The sequence below is a fragment of the Caloenas nicobarica genome, chromosome 9 (assembly GCF_036013445.1).
Source record: "Caloenas nicobarica isolate bCalNic1 chromosome 9, bCalNic1.hap1, whole genome shotgun sequence".
Taxonomy (NCBI): Eukaryota; Metazoa; Chordata; class Aves; order Columbiformes; family Columbidae; genus Caloenas; species Caloenas nicobarica.
This window is the reverse complement of record NC_088253.1, coordinates 16,311,426-16,330,673: the sequence shown is the minus strand read 5'-3', so window position 1 is coordinate 16,330,673 and position 19,248 is coordinate 16,311,426. Positions and strand designations below refer to the sequence as shown.

The 19,248-nt window shown below is 47.0% G+C and overlaps 1 protein-coding gene across 3 annotated transcripts; it reads left to right on the top strand.

The window, feature by feature from the left end:
- Nucleotides 1–826: 826 nt before the first annotated feature.
- KATNB1 (katanin regulatory subunit B1) lies at nucleotides 827–18,833 on the top strand. Of its 3 annotated transcripts, none has more exons than XM_065640768.1 (20): nucleotides 827–1,006; nucleotides 1,239–1,390; nucleotides 4,084–4,214; nucleotides 6,251–6,368; nucleotides 8,064–8,164; nucleotides 8,703–8,744; nucleotides 9,428–9,511; nucleotides 10,488–10,603; nucleotides 11,127–11,198; nucleotides 11,454–11,604; nucleotides 12,021–12,208; nucleotides 12,332–12,465; nucleotides 13,275–13,325; nucleotides 13,499–13,575; nucleotides 14,228–14,347; nucleotides 15,300–15,449; nucleotides 15,783–15,859; nucleotides 16,288–16,362; nucleotides 17,090–17,206; nucleotides 17,825–18,833. In XM_065640768.1, the coding sequence occupies exons 2-20, from the start codon at nucleotides 1,351–1,353 to the stop codon at nucleotides 17,955–17,957; spliced, it is 1,977 nt and encodes a 658-aa protein (XP_065496840.1). In that variant the 5' UTR covers nucleotides 827–1,006; nucleotides 1,239–1,350; the 3' UTR covers nucleotides 17,958–18,833. The 3 variants fall into 3 exon arrangements, with proteins under 3 accessions (XP_065496840.1, XP_065496841.1, XP_065496839.1); XM_065640769.1 differs by lacking the exon at nucleotides 827–1,006 and adding an exon at nucleotides 1,008–1,097 and having other exon boundaries at nucleotides 12,335–12,465; XM_065640767.1 differs by lacking the exon at nucleotides 827–1,006 and adding an exon at nucleotides 1,008–1,097.
- Nucleotides 18,834–19,248: the final 415 nt, after the last annotated feature.

The following is a 19,248-nucleotide window of genomic DNA, read 5'->3' as shown; positions in this document are numbered from 1 at the left end:
GCTGAGGAACATCAGGGATTTCAGGAACTAGCCAAAACAATTTCCAAATCACCAGGACCATAAACTGCTGACAGGCTGAGGGACCTCAGGAAACTGGGGAGAAAGGAAACCCCAAGGTATCTAAACAGAAATAAATTTAAACAGGAGCGAGCAAGCCTGTGGTTATGAACTCATCAGCGTTAGCTCAGCACCAGAAAAAGACATCAGAACAAATTAATTTAAAAATCCTTTTACAGGCACTAGGGACATAGCAGCTGCCAAAAAATCAGCTAATAACGTTATCAAGGACTAGCATCGAACTATTGATTGCCTCTTTTGATGGAGTAATCGGCCTCAGTGACAGCGAGGAAAGAGCAGAAGCTGCGTGACTGCATCTCAGCCGGGCGGCCCCGGGAGGAAAAATGACCCGAGGTCCCAGCGGGCCCGACTTGCTGGAGTCAGAGGTGCTGGTGCCAGCGCTGTCACACGGCGGCTCCAGCCCGAGCGGCCGCTGCAGCCTCCCCGCCCGCCGAGAAGCGGCAGCACCGGCCCCGCTCCCCGACACCGCCCCTCAGGGCGGCCCCGCGGCTCCAGAGCACCGCCCCTCTGATTGGCCGTGCTTGAAAGGCTCCGCCAAGAAGCTGCGTTGCGAATGGCCAGCCGCTCTGCGGTCGCTAAGGCAACCGCCCCTCCCTCAGTTCCTATTGGTTGAGAGGCGCGCGGAAACCGGGCAACAGCACAGTTCGTGCGCGGCGGGGCTCAGTGGCGTCGGGGATTGGCCGGGGGCCCTGGCTCTGATTGGCGGAGGCCGGGCGGGGGCGGGGCTTGGCGGAGGTTTGTCGTGAGGGGCCGGTTGTCAGGCGGCGGTGCTGCCGGGGGGGCGGGGTGGGGGGTCCGGTGCTACCGGAGCCGCCGCCGATAGAGCCGGGGCGGCCGAGCGGGCCCCGCCGAGCACCGCTGCCACCACCAACGTGCCAGAGTCCCCCCCCGGCAGCTCCGGGCACTGCCCGCTGCTCCTCATCGCCCGGTGAGGCTGCGGCGGCCTAGGCAGCGCTTCCCTCCCGGCCCCGCCCGCGGGGCGCCCCGCTGGCCCGTCGCTACCGTGATGGTCAGCAGCGGTGAGGCCGCGCCCCACGCTGCTACCGGGCCGGGCGGCGGGCTGAGCCCCCGCCCCCCGCCGCCTCAGCGCGGCCTTCCCGCTCCCCGGCGTGGCGGGGGCGTCGCCGTAACTCGGCGGTTTGGTTTTTTTTTGCCTCCAGGGCGGGGACGCGGGTGAGGAGCAGGTCCCGGGGACGCTCGGGCGGATGGCCCGGCGGCGGTAGGACGCGGCGGTGGAGCCTCGCTGGGAGCAGGAAGGCGCCGCGCTGAGACATGGCCGTGGCCGCCACCACCAAGACGGCGTGGAAACTGCGTGAGTGTCGCTCCCGAGGGAGGGCGGGGGAGTGTCCCCAGCTGGCAGCGGGGCGGCAGAGGCTGTTGGTGATAGGAACCAGCTAATCCCTGCCTCGGGTGTGGGTGCCCTGACCCTCTTTCCAAGTTGCTGACTGTAATTTTTAACGCCTAGAAATCCTTTCTGAAAACATAGCAGCGTAGTGGAATAGCACAGGGCCATGTCATTGCTGTTTTCAAAGGGTCATGGCCTGTATTTTTCTGATTAGTTGCCATAATACTATCCTAAATTTTTAGCAAGCCCCACATGACTCTAATGTAGCACAGGGATAACCGAGGGAGTGATGGGAGCCCCTCTTCAGAGCCCAGGGTGCAGTGTCAGGTGAGCCCCTTTGGGGTTGTCCTTTGTCGCTGCTCACTTGTTACAGAAGATGCACTGAGCTCTTTGCTGCAGGAGAGATGAGGTGACCTTGGCAGGGCCTGTATGTCTTATTCTCTTGAAATAGCTTTGCAAGAGACTGTGAGAATCTGCTGCTTTTACATCCATGATTTTTTCTCAGAAGGAGCAGTACACAGTTGCTGACTGTCTATTTCCAGCTGCTTTGCTGGTCACTGATGAGTAATTTCATAGGGGCTGTTGAGGAATGCTTAGAAGCAATGGGAAAGTGTCTGTTATTCAGAAGTGTGAGCTTTGGACCATAGAATCGTAGAATGTCCTGAGCTGAATGGGACCCAAAAGGATCATTGAGTCCAACTCCTGTCCCTGCACAGGACAACCCCACAGTTCACACCAGTGACTTGAGGTCCAGAAGTTGGATGACAGAAATACGGTATTCTTGGCTGGTAATGTATTAAGGGAGCTGAAATAATCAAGTTAGTAATTTCATATCTTTTTGAGCAGAAAGCCAGTTTGCTATGTTATCTCCCCATCCTTGAAACTCCAGTTGTAGGAAATGCTGGAAGTGGATCAATCTCTGTGCTCTTGAAGTGGGGAGAAGTCCTTGATCTTCATTTTTGCTAGGCTCTGCTCCATCTTAGCATCCTCTTTAGACCAAAAAGTGTTCTGAGTGTTAGAAATGTTTCAGTGATGCTAATTAGGAGCTTAGTATTACTGAGCTAGTGGGTGATATCTGGTGATGAATACACCATTAAAAAAAATCGTGGGTTTAAGGAAATTGGCACTTCACCAAGGGTGAGGATGATGCTCTCTGACCAAGGCTGGCATCAGGTTATAACCTGGCTTTTAGGAACGGAAGGCTGAATGCTTCAGCAATGAGTTTTAGACTTACAATATATCATTAAGAATGAAATCAAGAGGAGGAAAAAAGCGGCGCTGCTGACGCACTCATTTCAGCAGCAATGCTCAGCATCAGTGAGTTGGTCTGTTAATGCTAATTGTACTGTTTGTTACCTTCAAGTCTGTGTATACATGCATGCTTTAGTATTGTCGCAGGGAAGATAGGTCTTTCAACACAATACAAGCGTATTTTCAGATTTGCCCTTCTTATGTAAGTTATGATCCAGTTACCTTTGTAATTTGAAAGGTGTTTCTTCAGCTAAAGTGAAAGTTGCGCAGTTTTGCTTTTGAAAAAGCACTCTGAGAGCTTGAGATCAAAGTACCTGTAATTATTATTGCAGCTGTCTAATATCCTTTTGGATTAGTGTTGTGTGTAAAATGATCAAATTACTCCTCCCACCAAAACAATCCAAAATAAAGCTGAATTGATTGCTACCAAGCCTTTTTACAAAACAGTTTCATAACTATTAGGCATGCAAGTCCCATGAACTTTGAAAGAAGAAGACTGGAAGAGGAAGAAATTGGTAAATACATCTGCCAAAAGCCCCCATTGAAAACTTGAGGGGATTTAAAAATCCACTGTGAAAATTAGATGTCTAAGTGAAGATGCTCATTTGGCTTCTTTTGCCCCAAACATTTCTTTATGATGGGGTTCCTTGGAGTTCTGTCATTGTGAACCCCTCTCAGTGTAAGAGCTTCCCCTCAGCCCCCATTATTTTAAGTCTTTTAGTATCAATTGCCTTTGTTTTGTGCCCTTTCAGATATATATTCATCCTTCCTCTATCACAGTTTCGCACTGTGTGTTGCGAAGTTTCACCTGCGTTACATAGTGGGAACGTAGCAAAGCCTCTGCCAAAGCTCAGTGAAGGGAGCTCCACCCGCTGCTGAGTCTGACTTTTTTTTCTGTGTAAGGTAGCAAACTGTACTGCTGCTAACCTGTCAGTTCCTCTCGGGCTGGACAGTCTGCTGCTGCTTTCCCGAGTGGGACTAAGGGGCTTTCTGCTAGATGACTCTGGCTGCTGTATATTATTGCAGCTTCTAAGACAGCTCAGCTCACTGAGACCCACCCAGGTACCAAAGGTAAAGCAGCTCCTGTGAGCAGGTTGCCACAGTTGAGCAAATCTTTAAAAGCCACTGAGCTGCTGCTAGAGAGAGAAGATGCTTTTGGTGAGCCACATGAGCACTGGCTTTGTGAAGCTTGGTCAGCAAATGTCTTAAGTACAGCAGGCAGAGCCACGAAGGACTGTTTTGAGCAAGATAATAGTGTGACTTCTTATCTGAACAGTGGGCTGCTGCAGCTTGGCCAGTGGAAACTGCAAAGTTTTCTGGAAGAAGAGTATTTTTTTAGCCCTTTGGGAGAGATGGGATGAAAACTGTTAATACTGGTCTGTACTAACTGTTTGCTTTGTTTCGTGCAGAAGAGATCACGGCTCACAGCAGCAATGTATCCTCATTAGTCCTGGGAAAAAGTTCGGGCCGGCTGCTGGCAACTGGAGGAGATGACTGTCGGGTCAACATATGGTCAGTGAACAAGCCCAACTGCATCATGGTAAGAACAGGCCTGTTTTCAGCTTTTGGGGGGTGGGAATATTAATTCTGAGGTATGGTGGGTGGGGAATGAGGGGAAAGATTGTTGGGTGGCAGCCTGTGGGACTTGTGAATAGAGTTTATCAACACAAAGCTGAGTGACTGGATTCTAGCTAAAGACAGGGACAGAATTTGGTAACTGCAGAGAGAATCGGGGGTGGCAATGCAGAGTTTTGTACAGGATCAGCTAGCTTTATAGTGTGATCTACAGGGGCCAGTTTTTTACCCTGGAGATTGGCCTCATAGCAGGAAACATTCCCAGCAGGATGAGCTCCCCCGTGTCCCACAGTCACTCACTGTCAGCATGAAGTTTGTCAGAATAGTTTGCTAACGTGTCAGTAGGCTGGGCAAGAGTAACACTGGGCTCAGTGTGTGAGAAAGAGCAGGGTCACCCCAGGAGTGATCACAAAGTGTGCCATAAATATATTTAACAGATGTCTGTCCTGCATTGCTTTTGCTTTGCATAGTGTTGTGGAAAACCATCTTTAGCAAGTGTCACTTGTTTAATTAACACCACAATAATGTTGTGTTATGGAAGGCATTTCTCTAGCCAGTGTGAACCTTGTGAGGAAGAAATCAGGAAAGTAGGGCCAAAAAGGCTAAAAGGAGAATGTGTCTATTTTTGTGTTCATTTACTGAGGTCAAGTATAAAGAGGTTGAAATGGGTGCAGAAGTTCACCTTTGGCAGTGCTGTGCTTCTTGCATAGTGTGGTGAAGCTGTGTCTTTCTAGACCCTTGTTGGTGGCATGACAGTAGTTTGAAACCAGAGTATTTCCTTCCATGAGAAGGAAGGCTGAAGGACTAAATAACTCGGTTCCCTTTCTATGGGAGCAGAGCTGTAGCTCTCCTGTGCTTGCTGGGACCTACAGACATTAGAAGCTGATGTTCCCGAGAGGCAGGGACTGACTGGAGCTGCTGAGGACTTGTGCCATTCTTATATATCAGAAGAATCTTGGTTTTGGGGCTTATGCTTTGTATTTTGTCCTCTGAAATTCACCTTTAGTGTTCACATTGTTAGGATACCAGATGTTTATGTGTCAGGGAAGACAGAGAAGAGGAACTTCTCAAGTAGCATTGTGACTTGGTTGAAGTGTGAGCTTTCTTTCTCACTATGCAGTGACAGTTGCAGCTGTAGAGTATGTGGAGGATTTCAGTTGCATGTGAAATCCTAAGGAAGCCCCATCAGAACAGGTGGCTTTCAGCCAGCGTTCCCAGCCCCTGTATGTGTGGGTGGCACAGAGCTAGCTTACCTGTCTGAAAAAACCTGCTCGAGGATGGAGTAAAGCATGGAATATCACTTAATGGACAAGCAAAAAGCCTACAATACTGGCATTGGTTTTCTAGAGCTAGTTTTAAATATTCTTGTATTTTAATTAAATGCTGTCCTTTTCAAAATACTTATGTAGTTTGTAAGCTTTTAGATGCTCAAGGGTGAAAGGAACTGTATACATGCGAATTACTACCTTATGCCTCAAGTTAATACTTTGGTAATAGCACCACGTTATCACTGTGACACGCATTGCTGGCAGCAACATATGGCTCCTTGCTGGTGTGAAGGTTTCAAAGCAGCCCTGCTTTTGCTCTTGCTTTGATTTTGTAGCCAGTTCATGACACTTACGTGACCCATTTAGAGCAAACACGGTGCCATTGCGCTTGCACAGCATAATTTTTATAATGTAAGTGTGTGTCAATCTTGTTTGGGCGTCTGCACCTCATGTTTAACTACCCATGTCTCTGTTGATACATCCTTTAAAAATTAGTCAGTGTTCCCCAGAAAGTGGGATAACATGAAAAGTACGTGCGTGGTGCTATATGCAGTGATGGTTTTTAGGATGCTCTACCGTACCGGGTAACTGATGAGGAAAAAGGACCAGTGGCACAACCAGGTGGTCCCAGCTCATGGCTGAACACTTTAGTTACCAGTTGAATATAAGTGATGCTGTTGTGGACAGGGCTGTGTCAGCAGCTGTTAATTGTGACTTACGGTTTTCTTTGCAGAGCTTGACAGGCCACACGACGCCCATCGAGAGCCTACAGATCAATATGAATGAGAAACTCATTGTTGCAGGGTCCCAGTCAGGGTCCATTCGAGTTTGGGACCTGGAAGCTGCCAAAAGTATGTTTCCCTGAGTTTTCACTTCTGTTAATGCACGCTTTTTGGAACGTACTTATGGTTAGTATCTATGCTGACCTAGAAGGTTCCTAACTTAAGAAGGAAGAGGAGCCTGGCATTTGTTATCTTAATTTCCAGCCCCCTTAGAGGGCTTTTCCACGCTTCCGTCGGGACTGTAGAGCTGTGTATGCACGCTTGAGCAGAAATTTGTGTGTGTGTTGCAGACATTGATATGAGGAACTAGTTTCTAGGGTTTTGACTTGAGAGTGGTGAAATCTGTGTTCCCAATCAGTTTCCATGTATGTACAGAATAACTAGGTATGTAGAATTTATATTCAGTCTCGGCTTAAAACTCCAAAATCAGCTTGGAAGTTTTAAGTATATTAGATTCTGCAGAAGTCCAGGAATCCCCCACTTGCTGATCTCTTATTCTTAGGGTCTTTTTTCCCTCTTCTGCTCTTGCATGACCATATAAATAGACAAAGACGTATTTTTAATAAATTTTAAAAGCTATAAACTCATTAAATGCTGTTCCTTTAAAGGCCAACTGTTTAGTCATGTTTTATTTATTGCATTTTTCTGAAATCCTAGAACAAGTTTGCAAAAGTATCATGAATCACTTGAGTGCATGCCAGCAGCAATACTGTGAAATGACCGAATATTTCTTATAGGTTGCCACTTGTTCATAGAAAGAATGTATATTGAAAATAGACTTACACTGGCTAAGAAGGCAGACAGCAGGTGGCATAAATAATAAAAAGCACTTTTTGTCATTCAGACAGTTAGAATCAGTTCAGTTATAAAATAGTTTTGCTCTAGCATTGGAGAAAACTGATCTGACTGAATTTATTAGGAGACCTATGAGCCAGTGTCTGGGCAAATGACCACTCCAGATCTGGCTCAAGAGCTGATTTCTGCCAGGGGAATCACCAGACTGTCCCAGATGATGGAGAGAAATTGCCCCTGTTATTATCTGAGCAATTTTTGTTCCTCAAATTTGAGTTCTGCATTCGTCTGTGCTCTCAGAGATATGGTGTACCCGTTCTACTGGTCCTTTCTGGTTTCCAGAATTACTGGGGTGTTACTTGGATGATGACTCGCTGGAACATGGTGATAATTTCTTTGTCTTGTGCCTCCTAAGTGCCCTTTCCTGGTCCTTGGGATGTTTCTTGCAAGGGGCAATTGGAGGGACTCAGGGTGAATATTGGAACGTAAGAGGTGGAAGTCAGGCTTGTGCCTGGATGGAGTGCAGGGTCACAGGAAAGGATCTGTCTGATAGCTGCAAGGTGAACCATGCAGGCAATCCAATGTCCCTTTCACTTCCTGGCTAAAACTGTGTTTCCACTCCCTCACCGCCTCCCCCATTTTGCTCTCTTTGTAACAAGTGTAACTGCCTGACAGCTGCCTCAAAATGTGGCTTTTTTAGAGCCCTTAGAGTTTTATTTATAGTTTCTACACCTAAGGACAGGAATTTCAATAGGATCATTGAACATGGGCCCTCTATTGCTGTTTTGTTGCATTGCAAGGATAAAGTCAAACATTTCCATCAAATAATGTATACAGACTGATAAATGATATGTAGCATGTCTAATATATGTTTGATAGTATGGCTGAACTTCTGCCTGTGGTTTGGGTGAAATGAACCACTGAATATTTGCTCCCTATTCCTTCTCCCTGCTCTGCTTCTCCTTTTCCCAGTTCTTCGTACCTTACTGGGTCACAAAGCGAATATCTGCAGCCTTGATTTCCATCCTTTTGGAAGCTTTGTGGCATCTGGCTCTTTGGACACAAACATTAAGGTAAAACCCACCTTCCTCTAGAGATTGCCTTCTTTACCTGCAGTTTGTTTGTTTTGAAGAGTGCCAGAATGTGTTTTGTGCCAAGCTGTTTGTAGATGCTGTACATCATCATTTCCGTGTGTGTGGGCAGGTGTGTTTGCTAGTGCTTGTGAAATTCATGGCTGTATTTTCAGTGGTGGCTCATGAGTGTGACTCCTCTGTTGTGGAATGTGGCTCTGTGTTAGGTGCCAGCTGAGACCTGGTGTCAGCAAGTGCAGATGTCCTGATTGCTGTGGATCGCATCTGCTTCATCAGGCTGGTATTTGGCTGTAGGAACTGAGCTTCTGTAGTAAGAAATACCTTACAGAAGTGGTTCGCACTTGGGGATTTAGGTTAGGAATCACCCCTGAAGCAAACAGGGGTTCAACAGCCCCTTCAGCATTTTTGTTCTGCAGTGTTTATCAGCTTGATGACAGGGAGAGCTCTTGTTCTGACAGGACTCTTGGGGTCACCACATAATGCTCTAAGTATATCTTGTGTTTGCTTTTCTTCCCTGTAGCTCTGGGATGTGAGAAGAAAAGGCTGTGTCTTCAGGTACAAGGTAAAATGCTTCATTAGTTTTCAGGTGGAGAGGTGAGAAAGATTTCTGTCAAGGACTTGTGAGCGAACCTTAAAGTGATTTTGTACAATTAACCTCCTAGTTTTCCAGCGTAAAAGATCTGCATGATTTGCGAAGTGGCCTGGGAAACCTCTGCAGGCCTCTGTGAACTGTACAGGAATATGAAATGAATATCATAGGAGTTAACGTACTATAGTCTGGTTGGCTTCAGTGAGGGTAGGAGCATGTCCATGAGTGCTTCTGTTTACTGGGACTGATATTACCGTGCAAGTCCCCACTCCACCGAGATGGTTGTAATTCTTGGGGCCTCTTTCTACCCAAATAACTTGCTGTATATTAATTTCATTTAGAAACCAACTTAATGGCACAACGCTTCTGACCAACCATAAATCTGTGTAATTTAAAATAGATTCTTATTAATTAAGCTAGATCTGTATTTAGCATGCTTAAACAGATGCCAGAAATGTCTAGATGAGAAGGATTACACCCATTTAGTGTGGATGGGTCTGTTTCTTGAGGGTAGTGTTTAGTGTTCTGGCAAGCTGAGGACTCTGTGAAACAGTTACTTGATTTTATTTTATTAAGTTGTGTAGGATTGAAAGACAGAAGCCATAATTCTGTCTAAAGGAAGGAGGGAAAAATACTACCTGTTTTTCTCATTTCAGGGTCACACAGAAGCAGTTCGATGTCTCCGCTTTAGTCCTGATGGGAAGTGGTTAGCCTCTGCTGCTGATGATCACACTGTAAAGGTAATTTATTGTGACACTCTCCTTATGTACTCGTGGCACGTAGGAATGCTGGGCTTGTCTTTTTACCAGGCATTACCAGCACTCCCTCATAAACAACTTTAGTTCATTACCAGCTGGCTAAGCCCTGTGGCTTTGCAGGGACCAGTGTGTTTATGAGGTTCATGTCCAGTGGCCTACAACGTCCAGAAAATAGCTGCAGGTGTTGAAATGCACTTATCCAGCAGACACCTTGTCACTATGCGTGAAAAGGTTCATGTTTTGATGGTGGTGGCTGTTATATCTGAACACTGGCATTGGTCGTCTCAGTAAATCTTAAGAGTGAGTTTTCCACAGCACGTTGCTTTGCCACACCAATTTCTGGCTCTGCTCAGTTAATTCAGTAGGAGTGTGCTTTCATACATGTTGCACATGATGATCAGTTTGAAAATTGCTTTCAGGACTGAGTGGAGCAAGAGAAGGAATTTTAAAAAGTGTTGACTGAAGCAATGACTTCAGTTGTTTCAGATGAGGTATGGAGGAATGTGGGGTGAAGGACTGGCTTTTGTTTTCATCTTCACATAAAATAAACAGATATTTCCCCCAGGATTTTTTTGGTAGAGACTAGAGCACAGGAAGAATGAATTGCTAAGGGATTCAGAGCTTTTGGATTTTTGTGTGTTTGCTTTTGAGATAGAATCTGTGGTGACAGGTGAAACTGCTGTATTTTATCTGTGTCTCTAAATACAAACTAGAAACTTCTGGGGGACAAAATGCATGGAAAATTGAAAAAAGAATGCCAGAAAAAAGTAAGAAAAATATACAGCCTTAAATGACTGAGATGGAACTCCTTCCCTGGTCATTGCTTTCTTTGACAAACTTGAGCCTGTTCTCGGAGAGAGAGAAGCTTTAGAAGGTTGCCAGTGCGAGGAAATCCTTGTGTGTTGGAATTTCCTAACATTAAATGCTTTCAAGTGTTTCTGTTCTTTCCTTCTTCCAGCTGTGGGATCTGGCTGCTGGGAAGATAATGTTTGAATTTACAGGACATACCGGCCCAGTAAATGTTGTTGAATTCCATCCCAATGAATACCTTTTGGCTTCTGGCAGCTCTGACAGGTACATAAAGGGGAGGAGAAAGAAGGGAATTTTATGTGTTCGTTCTCTTTCCCAATGCCCTTCCTTTTAGAATGCAGAAAATCAGAATGTCATACAACTCAAACCTGCTGTTGCAAGAGCCTGGCATCCCAGTAGTGGCACGTCACATCTGGGATGCGCAGTATGTGGAGATCTTCCTTTCTCATCCAAAATTGATGGCACCTTCTGCCATGCTAGAAAACAGCGTGATAACCTCAAGCATCTCGCTGATCCAGCTGACGACCTGTCTGAACAGCGAGCAGTCCTGCTCAGCTGGCAGGGAGTCCTCTTAGCTCTGGGTCAGCTCTAAATACCGGTCCATATCTAGAGCCTCTAAGCATCTGTGGCTGGATTCACAGATCTGAGCTAGACTGGCCTTCTGTGTAGGTTCATCATAGGTGCAAAACAGCAAATGTCATTCTAGCTGTTAGCATATTATTTCGATACGGGATCTTACAGCAGATTTCTAGAGGGATGAGTGTGTTTTCTTTTGTTGTGTGTACAGGACTGTTCGGTTCTGGGACTTGGAGAAGTTTCAAGTTGTGAGCTGTATTGAAGAGGAGGCTACTCCTGTCAGGTATATTAGATTCCTGCTGCAGTGTACTGTGCAAGGACTAAAGTGGGGGTGAAGGTAGGATTTCCTGAAAGAGACATTAATGGGGAAAAGTTTGGACTGCTGGAGGTGTTGCACAGGCCCATGCCAGGTTGGTAGGTTGAATATTAGAAACAGGGCTGGAGATGTTCACTGAAGTCGGGGTCCAGCCCTGGGGTCTTCATGGGACTGAGCGATGTTGGAAAGCTGTGCCTAACTCTCCACCTGCCTTCTTCCCAGGTGTGTGCTCTTCAACCCAGATGGCTGCTGCTTGTATAGTGGCTTCCAGGATTCGCTGCGTGTGTACGGCTGGGAGCCAGAGCGCTGTTTTGATGTGGTGCTGGTGAACTGGGGAAAAGTTGCTGACTTATCTATCTGCAATAACCAGCTGGTAAGCCACTGCTCCTGAGGAGTGGGGGAAGGTGGCTGTGAAACATGAGATAAAATCCTGCCTCTGTGCAGGCCTTCTGACCTTTAAGCTTATTTCAGATAAGTGGCTAGGGCTTGCAACATGCCCAGCACTTAGAGAGATCTTGTGTGCTTTTGCTTTCAGCAGCACCATGCTCACTTTTTCTCTCTTTGGCTTCTGGAGGAAAGAGCTGGGGCTTGGTTTGACCAGTATTTAGAAACTATGATTGGCAAAAGCCTTTCATAAAACATTGACAGCTTCAAATTGAAAAAGCCAAAGCACTGAATTGAGAAATTCTCAAGCACAGTTGCTCAGGGTCTCTCCATTGTGCCTGCTCTTGAAAAGGCTGGTGCACACCCTGTTCCTCGGCAAATTACCTTGACCTTTTGCCCTTGCAGATAGGAGGTTCCTTTGCACAAAGCACAGTCTCTTCCTTCGTTGTGGATCTCAACAGAGTCACAAAGTCAGGTTCTGTTCCTCATGGGCTGATCAGGGACGATGAGCCTCTTGTGCCACCTACCCCTACGGGGTCCTCCCTTCGCCGCATCTATGACAGGCCCTCAACCAGCTGCAACAAGCCACAAAGGTAAGGGAATCTGCTGGCTTGTGAATTTCAAGATTTTAAGGCTCTATGCAAGGAACTTAGTGCTCTCACTCTCTCTAACAGACTCTGTATGACTTGCCCTAACAGCATCTTTTTTTTCCACAGCAGAGTGAAGCACAACTCAGAGAGCGAGAGGCGCAGTCCCAGCAGTGAAGATGACCGGGATGAGAAGGAATCAAGGGCTGAGATCCAGAACCAGGAGGATTACAAAGAGATCTTCCAGCCCAAGAATGTGATCTGTCAGTACCAGGGTTTATCGTGCTTTTGAGTGTTTGGATTAGAGCTGTAGGCACTAAACTGGTTCAGTAGAAGTGAGCTTTGGCTTACTAGAGTAGAGGCTTTGCCTGTGACTGGGAGAGTTTAGAAAATTTGTATTTACTATTCTATGCTTGGGCACCAAACCATGGATCATGTTGGCGAACTGCTGGAAGGTGACACCTTTACTAGGATGCAGCGGTGTCTGCTTGAAGCCTGGCTCAGAATCCAGAGCTCCATTGTAAGCATGCTGCCTTCCTGTCCTGACTGGGAAGGACTACTATGTTACAGGATCTTTATCAGCTTTGAAGTTTGATATGTATAAAATCAGCAGCCTCCCTTAAAGAAGAAAGCACACAATGTTTTGTTAAAGCAGAGGTGGTTGTTTAGGAGGCATAGTGCAATGCCTGTATCTCATTTGTATGTAAATGAGAAAAATGAGATACTCTTTCTAAGAAATTAATAGTCATTATTTTGATTTACTTATGTAAATCAATTTACCAGGAGGTGAATTTTTTCTAATATAATTTGTTTGACTGTGCTTTTTATTGTTCTTCACACCTCTACAGCAGCAGTGAAGTACCTGGGTTAATTTTGTCCCTCCCATCTGTGAAGGCTGAAAGCCTTTGGGTAAACTCAACGATAGCATCAAGGTCTGAAGGAGAGAACTCTGGTTGCCATACCACTGATTGCCCTAATCTCTGGAGCTGTTGATCTCCCAGCTCCAAGGCTGACCTATTGCTAATCCGTAGCCTTGGATGCTCCTTCACTTTTTTTTTCTCTCTTTCTGTAGGTCGAACTCCTCCTCGACACAGTGAGCCCTTTCCAGCCCCTCTGGAGGATGGTGAGTATGAAAATGACCCCTTGGTGAGAATGGGGTTAATGGCCCTCAAAACGGGGATAGCTGCATGTCTGCAGAAACAAATACTTGTAGTCTAGCTATATGGAACCTTTGCTCTCAGCCTTTCTGAAAGGAACAATCAATTTCTGCTTTCCCATTTCTTTCCGTCTTGGTAGAGCCTGTAACTGCGAGGGAAGCAGTGAAGCCCAGCCCAGCTGTGGATGTCCAGACCCCATTGCCAAATCAAGAACCTGTATGTACTGTATGATCTGTTAATAGCTGTTCAGGCACCTGCTCTGAAAGATACGTGAGTGCTGGAGACTTTAAGATTGCTAATCAAGCTGATTCTTTCACTGAAGAGCAGTAAAAGTGCAGCTCCAGTCTTTGTCCTGCCATGTGTCTTGCCTGAGCAGTAGAATTGAAGGTCAAGCCTCTAACAGGCAATGGCTCTGTTGTGTTTGTGCACTTCTCACACTTGCAGCGGTGTTTCTCCTTGCATCTCAAAATTGAGACGCTCTGAAGAGAACGAAGTGCCAGATCTCTGCAGGTGCTTTAACTGAGGCTGTTTTGTAGCCAAAATCACAAGCAGCCGATGGGCCAGGATACATTACACTGGTGTCTTTAGAATTCCTTCTTTGCCTTCAGGCTGGCCATGCCCCATTGCCCTAATTTTAGGTGCTGATAATAACAGCACTTGGTGCTTCTGCTGAGGCATCTCCTTGTTCTTTGCAAACTTCGATTATATCTTGATGTGTACCTGAGAGATACTTTATTGCCTCTGCTAACAAATTGGAGACTGCTTCTGCATTAGGACCATGCTGTAAGAACACAGGTCAGGAAAAAAAGGACATCAGACTAGGGACTGATTGTTGCTGCAAGAGCTTTTATCCCAATTTCTCCTGCAGCCTGATCCAGTTCAGAGGCCACCAATCGCCTCCTCAACTCCTTTGACCAGAACAGAGCCGTCGGTGATTCCTGCAGCCAGGAATGAGCCCATTGGCCTGAAGGCTTCTGACTTTCTACCAGTAAGTGTCTCTGCACAAAAGTTTCCAGCTGGTGTCTGCATTGGATGGTACCAGAAAGGGGGTTCTCTGAGGTACAGAAATGTCTTAGGTGCTTCTGCAGCCTGCAGACCTCAGTACTGAACGAGAACGTGTTACCTCATGCTCTCCCTCTTCACTTGATGCTTCTGCCTCCCAACTGCTTTGATGTGCAGTTCCTGTGGCACTAGCACCTCAGGGCTGCTGGACCCAGCCCCAGTTGCGACTGACAGGAGGCTGATGCGAATGCAGCGGCATTGATCCACGCTCACGAAGAATGTGTTATCAAAGCAGAGGGCGAGGAATGAGACAAAGACACTGAATGATTCCACATGCTAGACAGTGATTCATTTAGAAAACTGGTGTCTGCTATTACACGTAATTATTTCAAGAGTCTTTCCCTCTTGTGTCTTAGAGGCCTCTTGGCTTTGCTCAGGAGAGTGTTCCCTGTCTCGAAAGGGAGAAGAATCAGAGCATCCTTATGATCTCAAACTCTAAATGTGAGCAGAGGAAGAGAGATTCTGGCATGGTGTGGGCAGAAATCAAATTGAGAGTCTAATAAATTGTGCAATATTTATGCTTTGTAATCTGTTGATTTCAGATAAACATTCCACATAAACAGGGTTTGCATGAAAACACGCTTTCATCAAAACATACTGGTTTTGAAAGCTTTTTAATTTTTTCAATTTTTACAGTTTTTCTAGAGCTTCAAACATGTTTGTGATTGATGCAGTAGAAGAGGTAAAAGAGAAGTAGCTGAAATTGGAACAAATGGAACATTTCTGTTTCAAAATGTTTATTAAACAATCTGTAAGGAAGGCCGTATTTACTGGCACTCTGTGCACCAAAATCAGCTCTCGCCTAGGCCAATGAAAGCTCCTGCCCTTCTGCACCATCCAGCTCTGTTAGGCTCCTCCATTGGTGTCTGTACTTTCAGGCTGTGAAAAACCAAAGCCAGACTGAGCTCGTGGATGAGGAAGCCATGTCCCAGATCAGGAAAGGCCACGAGACCATGTGTGTGGTACTCACCAGCCGCCACAAGAATCTGGACACCGTGCGGGCTGTCTGGAGCACCAGTGACATCAAGGTAGGGATGTGGAGATACCTGAGGCTCATGAGGGGAGCAGCTGAGCAGCTCTTTTGGCTTGTCTGGTGCCAATTCCATCTTTTATGCAAAATGGGGGTTCTCGCAGCTTTTGTCCCCACGTGTGCACCATGGGGTGCCACTGTGTCCCACCCGCAGTTGAATGGTCACAAAGAAACGTGGAGAAAACTTTCTCATGTGAGAGTTATCTCCTCTTCCCTAGCCAACTCCACATTACCTCTACCTTGTTTTTAAAAAGTTGCAGATTGATATTAATTGCATTAGTCAAGCCAGTTTGAGCTTTGCCATAGACAACTTCTTCTCTTTCTCTCTCAGAACTCTGTGGACTCTGCAGTGGCGATCAACGATCTGTCTGTTGTCGTGGACCTCTTGAATATTGTCAACCAAAAAGCGTGAGTCCTGGGCAGGGGCAGCCCCTGGGATACCCAAGGGCCATCTGGGTGGGTGTCAAGAGCTGCATTGCACCTGCCTCTTGTCCAGAGGGCCACGGCAGCCTGACATGCATCTGCTCCTAGTCAGATCTTCAAGTCTGCAGTGCCAGTAGCTGCTGGAGTTGTATGGGACCTGTTCTGTGGGCAGATGATGTCTCACAAGGAAAATTGAATTCTTAGGGCTTCATAAAGTGATTCTGCTGAGCCAAAATATATCAGAACCTGCCACTTCCTGTCACAAGAGGGAGTCAGTGAACTTGCTTAGTAAACTTGAGTGCTGGTGCCTGTTTGGTTTGGTTTGGTTTTTTTTGCCAGAAAGCATAATTTGTGTCAACTCAGCCTTGTAAAGTCTCAGCCTCAGGTCTCAGCAGGTGTCATCTTCTTTTCAGGTCTCTCTGGAAGCTGGATTTGTGTACTATAGTCCTGCCACAGATAGAGAAACTACTCCAAAGCAAATATGAAAGGTGAGACCCCAAGAACATGGTGTGCCTGGGGGAGGAAGTGTGGATATTGATAGGAAAGCTCCACAGAGTATTTTGTAGCTGAAAGAAAGTCCTGAAAACTCAGAGCAGATAGAGTATAATGCTGATATGACGCCTGGAAAAGAGCAATGGAATTGCCAAGTGTGTTGGGGGAAAGATATGGAAAGTATGCATGGGCAAGAAGAGCAAGGTGTTGAGGTTTGGTGAAGGGTGTGTTGGATTGAAAGCTCTGGTAGCCAGGATGGGTCAAATTGATGTAGAACTACAAAACTCTTGGCATGGGACAAGGGTAATGAAGTCCTGCAACAGCCACGGGGTCATTTGAAAGATTGCTTTGAACCTCATCCCTAGGTGTCAAAAAAAAAAATGCAACCTCTCTTTTAAGATGGAGTTTCTCCCTTCCTTCCTACCGAGAGAGAGGCTCCTGCCATGTCCCCTTATCCCTTCGGCAGGACATCTCTGCTCTTGAGCAGAAGGGTCCCGCTTAGCAGGGCATATGCCAGGACCTTTTGAAAGGGCTCAGTGTGTCAGTCTTGACTGGAACCAAGATGTGATGGTGCATGACTGTTGCTCTCCTTACCAGTTTCCAGGTGGTGGAGGTGGGTTGCTTGAGTAGGTTATCCCCAGTGGCTGGGTGTGAGTCAGGACTGTGTGCTGTGAGGAAAGGAGTGAAATTCAAGTGAGACCCAATTCTCTGTTTGTTTTTCAGTTACGTGCAAACTGGCTGCACCTCCCTGAAACTCATTCTCCAGAGATTCCTGCCATTGATCACAGACATCCTTGCTGCACCACCTTCTGTCGGAGTGGACATCACCAGAGAGGAAAGGTGAGGCACTTACCTCCACTCTTTCTCTTTTTGAACCAGCCTTTCTCCCGGGTGAGCTTTGCTTCCCACCATCAAGGCTTTGATACTAGTCTGGGCTTGCCTTCCCTTTTGTCTGCAAACACCAAACCCTCCTGCTCTGAGAAAGAGACCAAGGACTGCTTTTCCCTCTCTCACTCTGTTTTGAGTCATACCGAAACAAAGTGTGAGTATGTCAGGAGTAAAACCACCCTGTGGCTTCACCCTCTACCTCACGAGACACCTGAGTTGTCAGCCAAGCCCTGGATTTCCAGTTCATTCACAGGGCAGCTCTGCTCTGAGAATTGGCCCTCCCAAAACAGCACCTCCTTCCTCCCTGGTCTTTACTGCCAAAGGGGCAAAGAGGAGTGAAAAGAGCCTTTGTGTGGATGCCATTTTCCTGTGTCATCAGGCTGTGGGCTGAATACATGGTGTCTCTGCAGAGCCATACTCATGTTTCAGCCTCTTCCAGGCCATTTGCAGGGCTAGTGTTTTCTCTCCTGCTTGAGTTGCATCTTTGGCACTCCAGGAACAAGCACATCTCTTGAGCAGCTGAGAATTCATGCTGTGTCTGCTGTCTTTTTTTTTTTTTCTTTCTTGCAGGCTCCATAAATGCAAGCTGTGCTACAAGCAGCTGAAAAACATCAGCAACATTGTCAAGAACAAGTCTGGGCTCAGCGGCCGCCATGGTAGTGCCTTCCGGGAACTGCATCTCCTCATGGCTGTCCTGGAGTGACAGCTGTCACCACCTCACATGCAAACCCAGGTGGCCAAGCTCCCCTCTGCTCTTGTTCCGGCTGGATTTCACCTCTTTCCATGTGTCCCATCTTCCCCCCACAGCATGGCAGGGAAGTGGAATCTCGCTGGCTGGTCTCCTGCCCAGCCCTGGTGCCTTACGGGCAGGATGGAGGGCCTGAGTGGAGATGCCTGTGCTGGGTGAAGGGACCTGGCTGGTGGGAAGCCTCTGTAGGGAAGCAGCTTTGTTTCAGCTCTTCAAGCTCTCAGCTGCTGTCTCTCTGCTGGCCTCATGGGGAGGACTCCGAACCTGCTGTCATGTGTGCTGCCAGTTCTTGTCACCTGGCCCCACTCTCTTTGTGCAGCATGCTGAGGACTGCAGCATGCACCCCACAAAATCCTGCTGCGGGGTGCAGTGCTCGTTCCCTGCAGAGGAACTTCTCCAGCTGCGCTGTGGGACCAGCCCTCTTGGCTGGCTTCATCAAATGTGAGCCAGGACCCTGTGCCAGCATGCCTGGTGGAGGAAGATGTCGCTTGGCTTCTCAGAAATTCACAGAAAACTGGTGTCTTCACTGTTGCTGGGAACTGAGCTCTACCTGGATCTGTTAATATATGTGACTTAAACAGGACTTGTCATAAGTGTTTGCCTTTGTGGGTGAGGATTTGGGAGGGTGGAGGAAGAGAGGGGCATGGACTAATGTCTTTCTACATCCACTGGACCATTCTTAGAGGTTTTCTTTTTCCCCAATAAATGTCTGTCAGAACCTTTCTGTCCCTCTTTCTTCTTTCCTGTGGGGAAAGAGGTTCCTGTTGGTGCTTCCCCTGTTCCTCCCAGCCTGTCTCCCATTTTATACACTGGAGCCTGTCCTCCGGGAAACTGTAACTTATAATGAATTTTATTAAAAGATTTGTAACTTTTTTTTAAAAAAAGTTGTGTTAAATGCCTGAATGTCTTGAAGTATTCTTCATCTTGGCACAGCTCCTGGCTGGGAGCATCCAGGGAAAGCAGAGTGCTGTTCCCTGCATGTCCCACAGGGAATCCCGCTGTTCTCACCCGTCCTGCTGGGAGGTTGCGGTAAGTGGATGCAGCGAGCACATCGGGGAGATGATGAGCAAGACAGGGAGCCAGCACTCAACCAGCTGGCATGCTGAAACCCTGGGGAGGTTTCACTCTGCTGGGGAGTTCCCAGCCCAAAAAGCAATGTCATCGCTTGTGGCTTGTCCTCTCCCTGGCCAGATGCAGGTCTCGCTGTAGTGGCACATGGGCATGCAAGGCTTTGTCTGTGTGGTTT